We start from the raw sequence: 10,437 nt of genomic DNA on the forward strand, positions 1-10,437 counted from the left end.
CGAATTACTACAAACTGTCAACGGTTTTAGAAAATCGTCGATGATTTTGCCGATTGCTGAATGGTCGAGAATCTTAGGAGTTGAAGATTGGTTAATATCTGATAGTCTGCGGTGATATGAGATTCTTTAGTTGTATTACTTAAATATTTGTTTGTATTTGATAGCCTTGGATCTTCTTGATTTTGTATTTAAATACTTTTGAATTTGTAACAACTATACCTTGTACAAGTCCTATATATAGGACATATCTACATCAATGAAAGTGTTTTGCATTTTCTATAGTTATTTCTTATATGTTCCTAATTATTTCATAAACGTGTAATGAAAAAGGAACAGATATGAGATATCTCCATGATGAAATTTGAGAATAGTTATTCATATCCTATTCCTTATTAGACTCATACAATGTTTCACATTATTATTATTTTTTCACTAACAAAATAATTTCTTATATAATTAATTGTAACTAACTCACTAAAACTAATATATTCCTGAGAATAGATATTCTACAAACCAAACGTGGCCTTAATTGTTGATTTTGTTTGAAATGCAAGAAATAAAAGATTACTATAACTTAAGCCAAATAAAAAGATTTATTAGATGTTAGGGATGAAACTTTGTAGGTTATATGCATAACTAAAACTCAAAGGTTTGATTATATCAAATGAGAGAGACTTACATGTCATGGGGTACCATTATCCATCCACTAAAATTGTGCCTATAAGCAAATTGATCTTAGTGCGCAAGCATACATGACATGATACTCACATGGGGCCAATTTGTTTTTTTTTTTTTTTTCCCGTGGAAAAATACATGCCTAGCTACTTTCATAAATACCGCATATGGTTTTATTTTGCCTATATTTAGTATAGCTAGCTACTTGCATAATTTATTAAAACTAACTTATTATATATTCTAGAACATGAAAGTTGAAACTACACATATGCAAATTATTCAAATATATATATATTCTTTTAAAAAGCAGCTTTAAAATAATGATAACAAATTGTGTCATGAAGACAATTGTTTTGTAACATGAAAAAAAAAAATAACTTTTTAGACTTTAAATTTTAAATTAAACATTTTAAATTAATATATGTAAAAATGAATATGCATCACCTAGTTGGCTACTTTTGACCATTTGGTAAATTCGCCAATTGGATAGATAATCTTATGCTTTAAATATAAAGAGCCTTACAAAATTTTCGACAAAAAGCGAACTCTAGAAAAGTTAACTTGAAAGGAGTGAATAAAAACTATTAATAAGACTTTATATTATTTATTAATATATTGAGTGGCAATTTTATGTCTTAGCATTCATTTTTATCTCTTTATTTCGATTATAGTACAAGTTAAAATTTAAACAAAAAACAGAAATCATGGTCTCATAGTGCCATAATAATAATAATAATAATAATAATAATAATAATAATACAGTGTTACTAGTTGTGGTATATATATATAAAGCAAAAGCTTTCATGTATGTAGAGTCTGGAAAGCCGTATAATATTTTTATTTCCCTACTCTACCCTCTAATTTTGATCAACTATATATAAACAGGGTTGCATTCTAGCAGCTAGCTCCATACCCTGGCAAAAATCGCATTCAAGATCTCTCCTCTCTCATCGTCATGGCAACACTCAATGCAGTGAAAATACTGCAGATCTGCCCGGTGGCTCCGCCGGACTCCCCCGCCCAAAGCTCCCTCCCCCTCACTTTCTTTGACGCAGTGTGGTTGAGATTCTTCCCAACCCAACGCCTCTTCTTCTACGAAGTCACCTCTCAATCTGATCACCCTATCTCAGACTCCATCCTCCCTAAACTCAAACACTCTCTCTCCCTCACCCTCCATCACTTCCTTCCTCTCGCCGGTACCATCGTATGGCCCCCAACCTCCGCCGAACCCTTCATCCGTATCGACGCAAACAGCGCGCTTCAGCTCACCATAGCCGAGTCCGACGCCGATTTCCACCATCTCTCCGGAAACAACTTCCGGGACTCGGCAGAATACCATCCTCTGGTACCCACCCTGCCGGTGTCCGAGGTGGAAGCCCGGGTCATGGCTGTGCAAATCACTTTATTTTCAGGCACCGGCTTTTCGATCGGAATAACCTCCCACCATGCCGCCCTTGACGGCAGAGCCGCAGCCTTGTTCGTGAAGGCATGGGCTTCCCTTTGCAAACTGGGCGGCGCTTCCTTGCCGCCCGAGCTAACGCCATTCTACGAAAGGGCAGATATCGGGGACCCAAAAGGGATCAAGCAAAGATACTTGGATGGATGGGAGAAGAGTGGCGGCCCCAACTCTAACAGAAGCTTAATGCTCATTGATGAGTTCAATGCTCCGAGCAACACAATCCGTGGAACATTCATGCTGAGACCTGATGACATAGAAAAACTCAGGGAAAAAGTTGGCCAAACGCTCATGGAAAGGAAGAAGAAGAAACAAGAAGAACTGCCCCGCCTGTCAACGTTTGTGCTAACTTGTGCATATGTGTGGGTGTGCCTAGTGAAGGCAGAGGGATTGGAAAGCAAGGATGGTCTAGCTCATACTGGTTTCTTATTCAGTGCGGACTGCAGGGGGCGGTTGGAGCCTCCAATCCCGGCGACATACTTCGGGAACTGCGTGGGAGGTGGTTTTGCGAGGGTAAAGGTGGGTGATGTAGCGGGGGAGGACGGCGTGGCGGTGGCTGCAGAGGCTATCGGGGATGCCGTAAGTAGTCTTAATAATGGCGGACTTTACGAACACTTGGAACGGTTGTTGTCGCAAGATCTGTTCCCTCATAAAAGTGAGAAGTGGATCACGGTGGCGGGATCGCCTCAGTTCGAGCTCTATACGGTGGATTTTGGGTGGGGAAGGGCGAGGAGGACAGAGGTGGTGTCAGTGGATAGGACTGGGGCGGTGGCTCTTTCGGAGAGCAGGGACGGCAGAAGCGGTGGGATTGAGATTGGGCTGGCCTTGAGTGAAGGAAAAATGGAAGTTTTTGCTTCTTTGTTTGTAAAAGGTCTAGAGGCTTTGAAATCATAGAAGCTTTGTCTTTGTGCATTTTCCTTTCCCAATTTAGACGTAATTCATATCTTCAAAAAAATTCACAGTGAAATTTCGTAATTTATTACAATAAATCAACGTAGTTTTTCTTTATTAGAAGAAGGTCTTCAAGCTTTGAAATCATAAGAGCTTTCCCTTCTTTTCTTTTATTTTTTCCTTTTATTTTTTTTTTTATTACATCGGTTGCTCTCATCCCTATTACCACCAGCGGACTCTCCAGCGGATATTGCTCTTCGGGGCACACAACCTGACACGCAACCTGAAAGAACCAGCGAGAGAAACTAATCCCATGCCTGCACGCACCCAATAGAGTTTTTCCTTATTAGAATGTTACATTGTCGCTGGTAATAAGTTTAATAAACAGAAAATAATTTTTTTAGCTCGATTTTTTTTTTTCTTTGGCAAACACCGTCTCACTTTTAAAAGTATGACATTCAACCCTTAAGTTTTTTAAAATTATCACAAAATCCCCTTAAGGTTTAATTTTATTAACAAAATGAACCTTTCGTTAGTTGTCCCTTAGTCAACCATTACTTTACTGCAAAAATCAAATTTTATCTACAAGAAAATAACGATTTTACCCTTCCACTCAATTTTGATAAGATGAATTAAGAAAATGACATTAATTTAATAAATTAAGTTGGAAATTGGTTAATAAATGACAATATGTTTGAAAATTAAACTTATTACTGAATCGAATATCCAATGATTAAGTTAGGTTAATTAGTTGACATAAGCATGGCAATATAATAAAATTATTATTTTAAAATTTTTAAACAATAAAAAATAAATAATACTAATAATATGCAAAAAAAAATATTTAAATAATTATATTATTACAAAATATTTGCTATATACATTTTATGAAAATTAAATGACTAAATATATTTTTAAAATAAAAAAATATATAATGTTAAAAAAGGTAGCTCTAATTGAATATTTGGTCAAATTGTGACTTACTTTTTGGGTCTAAGTTAATATCATATTTAATAACATAACAACTTGAATAAAATTAGAAAAAGTGTGTGAATTGTCTTGAAAATGGTTAACTAATTAATAAAAATGTAAATTTTATTTACTCATTTAACATTCATATTTTACATATAAAAAAACTAACATTCAATTTTATAATTTTAATTTATAAATAATGAATTTAAAATAGTTTATCTTTTTTTTAACACTATATTTGACAAGTTACTTGAATTTAAAAAATTGAACCCAAAATTATTTATTTTATGATGTGTTTGGTCCGTAAATTTTTATGAAAATTACATCTATTAAACATTTTATAGTATTGTAATTACAAGGCATTTTTTTTATTTATGATTTACTAGTAATTTTTACTTTTTTCGCAACGTGCTCTCGGCAAGCGAAATGTGCCCTAGCACTGGCAAGGGGTTATAAATGTTGAAAATTAAAATGGAATCACCATTAACCTTACCTATGTGCGGTTAGAACACTTAATTACTAATTTAATTTATCTCTAAACTAATCATAGGCCAAGGAACCACTATTTTTGGTCTATTTTTACCAGAGTTTGGATTAGGAATTCAGTTATGTGAGGGCAAGGTATCAACACCCCCTACGTACCCGCTCAATGAACGATACCTAATTAATTATGAATTATCTTTAAATTGAATTTGATGGACTTTAACTAGCTCCTTTAAAAATAAAACAAATAAATAAGTAAAAGTTAGAAAGGGGAATCAAAATTAAGGTGTGATTTTAGAAATTTCTAATAAGACCTCCAAATGAGGGGATCTTGTTAGACAAACCTCGCCCTCAGAACTAATATAGGTGAGGTCTAAAATATTTCGTTGCCCTTTTCAAAGTCATAGGGTCACAGCCGAGAAAAAATCGAACAAATTAGGAAATTTGAAACAAAATAGTCTTTACAAATATCCTTGAATTTTTTCAAAATTTATAAAAATTTTCTGAGATTTTTCAAAAAATTTCTAGAACTTTCCAGGATTTATGAAGACTTTTTCTCATTTTATTTCAACTCAAAATAGCTCGACATATATATATTTCTAACTATAGAAAATTATTCCTCATTTCTCACAATTTTCTCTTATTTTCCCTATTTTAAAAATTAAATTTTACATAGAAAGTAAAATAAAATAATAAATAAATAAAATAAAAAAATTCAGAAAAACCAGGCTGGTTCGCCCGGTCTGGCATAGTTGGATTTGGGGTGGGCCACATGTCCACCCGTGGTGGGGAGGGTGACATCAGCATGACACCACCTACCTCACCGGCCGGTGATTCCTTTTGTTTTTTATTTTATTTCATTTTCTATGATAGGGTGACGTGAGAATGATATCCCCTACCACGTGTCAGCACCCAGTTTGTCTTGAAAGTTGCACCTGGATCAATGACATGGTGGCAATCCGGTCATCCAGTGAAAACACAAATCGGACAACCCAAATTTCTCCACGTTGCTCAAAGGATACTTGGCCTCGATTGTGTGCCACATGTCACCACTCGAGTGCTGACACGTGTCCCACTATACCCTAGGTATAAAAGTTTGCTCCCTCCCTTTTTTTTTTCTTTCATCCATTTCTCCTATTCATTTTCTCTCTATTCTTCCCTTCTCTCTACGAATCTCTATCCCTATCTCCTTTTTCCTCTTTCAATAATATTTGTTCTTCAACTCTCTCTATGTTCTCTTCTCTCTATCCTCTCTTCTCCCAATTCACTTAAATCCCCCTCAATTCACTCTATTCTTTTCTTAGTTATCTCGGATATCTCTTAGTCTTTTCATCTCTCAGTTCACTCAGATCTCTCTATTCTTCTCTCAATTCTCTCAGATTTCTCTCAGTTCACTCAAATTTCTCTTAGTTATCTTTGTTCTTCTCTTAGTTCTCCATTCTTTTAATTCCCTCGGATCTCTCTCAGTTCTCTATGTTCTTCTTTCTTTTACATGTGTGCTCACCCCATTTGTTTTTTCTTATTTCTGAAGGTTTGAAACGAAATGAAGGAAAAGGGGGTCATTTGGTCCTACAGTGGATATAGATAAGTAATCTTGTGAATTTTTGTTTTCAATCTATTTCTCAAAGTTTTTATGGTGTTAACATTTCCTTCGGGATTTTCTCGGGAGGCAAACAAACTCCCTCGCTTTGACCAGGGTTGGGTTTGGTGAAACTCGGGCTTGACCAAGGTTTGGGGTTCCAAATAGAATGTTTTGCAGGAGAAAACTGTTGACGGTTTCACTAGACTGTCAAAGAACTACTACTAACCATCGACGGATTACAGCAAACTATTGATAATTTTGCCAATTGCTGAATTGTTAAGAATCCTAACAGTTGAAGATTAGCTGATATCCGATAGTCTGTGGTGATATGAGATTCTTTAGTTGTATTTCTTTAATATTTGCTTGTATTTGATAGTTTAGGATCTTCTTGATTTAATATTTAAATACTTTTGAATTTGTAACAACTATACCTTGTACAAGTCCTATATATAAGACATCTCTATATCAATGAAAGTGTTCTACATTTTTTATAGTTATTTCTTATATGTTCCTAATTATTTCATTAAACATGTAATGAAAAAGGAACAGATATGAGATATCCCCATGATGAAATTGGAGAATAGTTATTCATATCCTATTCCTTATTAGACTCATAATGTTTCATATTATTATTTGTTTTTCATTAACAACATACTTATATAATTAATTGTAACTAACTCACTAATCTACAAACCAAACATGGCCTTAATAGTAGATTTTGATTGAAATGCATGAAATAAAGGATTATAGTAACCTAAGCCAAATAAAAAATATATATTAGAAATTAGGGATGAAACTTTGTAGGTTATATGCATAACTAAAACTCTTAAGGTTTGATTTGATCAAATGAGAAAGACTTACATGTCACGGGTACCATTATACATCCACTAAAATTGTGCCCAGAAGCAATTTAATCTTAGTAAGCAAGCATACATGACATGGTACTCACATGGGGCCCAATTTGTTTTTTTCCCCTAGAAAAATACATGCCTAGCTACTTTCATAAATACGACATATTGTTTTATTTTTCCAATATTTAGTATAGCAAGCTACTTGCATAATTTATTAAAATTAGCCTATTATATCTTCTAGAACATGAAAGTTGAAACTGCACATGCAAATTATTAAAATATATATCTATATATATATATATATATATATATATTAAAAAGCAGCCTTAAAAATAATAAAAACAAATCATGTCATGAAGACAATTGTTTTGCAACGTGAAAAAAAAATAACTTTTTAGATTTTAAATTTTGAATTAAACATTTAAAAATATATGTATAAATGAATATGCATCACCTAGTTGGCTACTTTTGACCATTTTGTCAATTCACCAATTGGATAGGTCCAATAAATCAAATTTTTTTAAAATTATCAAGAAAATCTTATGCTTTACATATAAAGAGTCTAACAAATTTTTCTACAAAAAGAAAACTCTAGTAAATGTTAACTTGAAAGGTGTGAATAAAAAAACAAAAAATTGTTCCACCTTCAAATAAGAATGAAGAACTTTGTAATGTCTTGACTTTAGAACCATTTTTTTTTACATAAAATAGTATTACTCTGATAATACTCTGATACCATAATACACAGTCAAAGTCAACCTCGACCCATAGGTACCGGTAATTTACCCGTTTTTACATACATATTACCTAAGCAGCGGAACCAAAATACACTTACATATGTACAATACCAGAGTTTCACTGTTACTACCTATACACATATATACCCCAAAAATCCATCATGAGTCTGACCCAATTACTTACCCTATAATTGGGTAGAACCTATGAACTTCTCTATCACGGAGCTCGCTCAACTCGTCTGTCAGGACTTCCTGAAATATTTGTAATGTAAGGGTGAGACACCTCTCAGTAAGGGAAATAGACTAATATTAGTGTGTGACAATGTGAGTTTGTCATATTATAAACATATACTGCAAATAGTATAATTTTATTATAACTTAAGTTGTAATTGATAATACATGAAAATCTGTACTTATAAACATAATCTTACTATATCATAATGAATTTTCATAACATTTAAATCATCTCTTAAAATTCGTATATTACTGAAATTATACCCTGGATGTATATATGTATATCATGACTCCACCCCTCATAATCTGGGTTGTGTGGTCCGAAGGCTGGACTTAACACTAGCTGGCCTACCAAGTTAAGTCAAACATAACATAACTATGCACAATTGCCTACCCAACCTGACCAACCTAGCCTACTACACCAACAACCTCTAGGGGTCAGTAACATAGTGGGTAACCTACTACATCGCCTACACTTTCGGGCTAATCAGCCACCGACCCACACTTCCTGAATAGTGTGGTTGTATTGTTGGCTATACCCAATCTGGTCTGCCCAAACTACTCACTGACAACCTTTGGGGTTCGGTACTCAGTGGGTATCCTACTACACCGATCTGATTAGCTAGCTACGGTAGTGTGCTTTTTATATACGTAACCATCCGGGTTCTGTTACTAGATGATACATTTCACATAATATATTTTTGTTTGTAAATAACGTTTTCATATTTCTGTAATAAAATCTGGTTTTTATATATTTTCGAATAAAAACTGTCATTTCATAAGTTTCTGAATAAATCATCATAATAAAACCGATCATGACATCTGCGTCGGCTATCATATCTCGGCATTTGCGCCGACTATCCTATCATAATATACTGGAAATTATTTTAATTCCTATACTAATTATCATCTTTCTAAAATTATTGTAAAATAATATTTATTTTGCAAAATAATAACGTTTTTAACATACGATTATTACAATAACTTTATACTCATGTCACACATGTGAGTTATACTCTGTAATATGCTATACCATGCCACAAAATCTATTTTCTCTGTTCAATTCCAGTATTCCCAAAACCATATTAATTCATAAATACATTTTTGAAATTAAATACTGTATAATAAATAAATAAATTTTCTAAAAATGATTGACTTAATTTATCCCCTTACCTGTTTCTTGAACTATACCTGCAAGGATCCCGAAATCATACCCACGACGCTTACCCAAACCCTAAATTCAATAACCCTAGTTCAATCCCAAAATGCCCAATATTTTAACATTTTCAAATCTACAATAATTAAATAGAACTTAATCTCTAAATAACCCTCTTATCCTAATTTTGGGGTTATGCCTACGAGGACTCCATGAGAAATCTGCTCCGCTAGACTTGTAGAGAGTCATTCCTAGATTCTCGTGATGGTGTCTGATCGTTCATTTGACTTAGAATTTAAGAAAAATTGATGTAAGAGTGAGAATTTACCTTACCTCAGGGAATATGCCTACGTCGCTTCTACAACAAATCTACTTCGGTAGATATGTCAATGGCAAAGAATAGAGCCCAGCGATATTTTCGATTTCCAATCGGTGCTCGTTAGGCTGACGAAATCGAGGAGAGTGAGAGAGAAAACGAGAAGAGAGAGAGAGAGGCAAGATGATGCTGTGGAAGCTTCTGGGCGTGTGTAGATTCAAATCAATTGAATCCTCAGGAAGTTCCTAAGGATTCCTATGTATACATATATGTTTATAATATTAAATTATTATACATATATATACCATGATACTTTTATTTCTTTGATTAATCAATTAACTAATTAATCGATTAATTAATTAATTTCTTTTAATTTAATTTAATTTAATTAATTTTAATTTATTATTTTATTATTATTATTATTATTTTGTTTTATTATATATATATTTTTCTACATTCACTACATCCTTCTATAATAATTATTTTTGGGGCGTTACATTTTCCCCTTACAAAAATTTTGTCCTCAAAATTTGTTAAATACAATTCCAAGTAAAATTCATCATTAACCTAACAAAATTTGAGTTAATTTTGTAAACAACTCTATTAGAACTAGTAACTAACATAAATCGATGGATTATACATCATGTCCTAATACACCTTACCTCAGCACCAATACTCAACAACTTTAATTTCCATCTCTAGTCTTCCAAATATCTAACACCAACATAACCTTAAAAGAATCAATAGATAATTATCTTTTGATTATGACGTGACCCAAAAATTTCGTATTAGTTGTTCAGAACCCACATTTCTTGTTTAGCATATAACCGATGCTCTCATAATGTTCATAAAATTAATCACAAATGTTGTTCATGCTCTTCTTGAGTCTTTGAATACCTTAAAAATTATCCATAAATATTATATTAAGTTAATCCAAGAATAATTGAATAACTTGATTCATCTTATCCATGAAAATGGAAGGTGCATTGGTAACCTCAATTGGTAGCACCATAAACTTATAGTGGTTTTACTGTGTACTCAATTCTATCTTTGAAATGTATAATTCCAAATCTTAATTAGTGAT

General features: G+C 33.2%; 1 protein-coding gene across 1 annotated transcript; it reads left to right on the forward strand.

The window, feature by feature from the left end:
- Positions 1 to 1,630: 1,630 nt before the first annotated feature.
- Positions 1,631 to 3,025, forward strand: LOC131147702 (phenolic glucoside malonyltransferase 2-like). Its single transcript, XM_058097233.1, has one exon. It carries the CDS (start codon positions 1,631 to 1,633, stop codon positions 3,023 to 3,025), a length of 1,395 nt encoding a protein of 464 aa, XP_057953216.1.
- Positions 3,026 to 10,437: the final 7,412 nt, after the last annotated feature.

The sequence above is a fragment of the Malania oleifera genome, chromosome 1, assembly GCF_029873635.1.
Source record: "Malania oleifera isolate guangnan ecotype guangnan chromosome 1, ASM2987363v1, whole genome shotgun sequence".
In the NCBI taxonomy this organism is placed as follows: Eukaryota; Viridiplantae; Streptophyta; class Magnoliopsida; order Santalales; family Ximeniaceae; genus Malania; species Malania oleifera.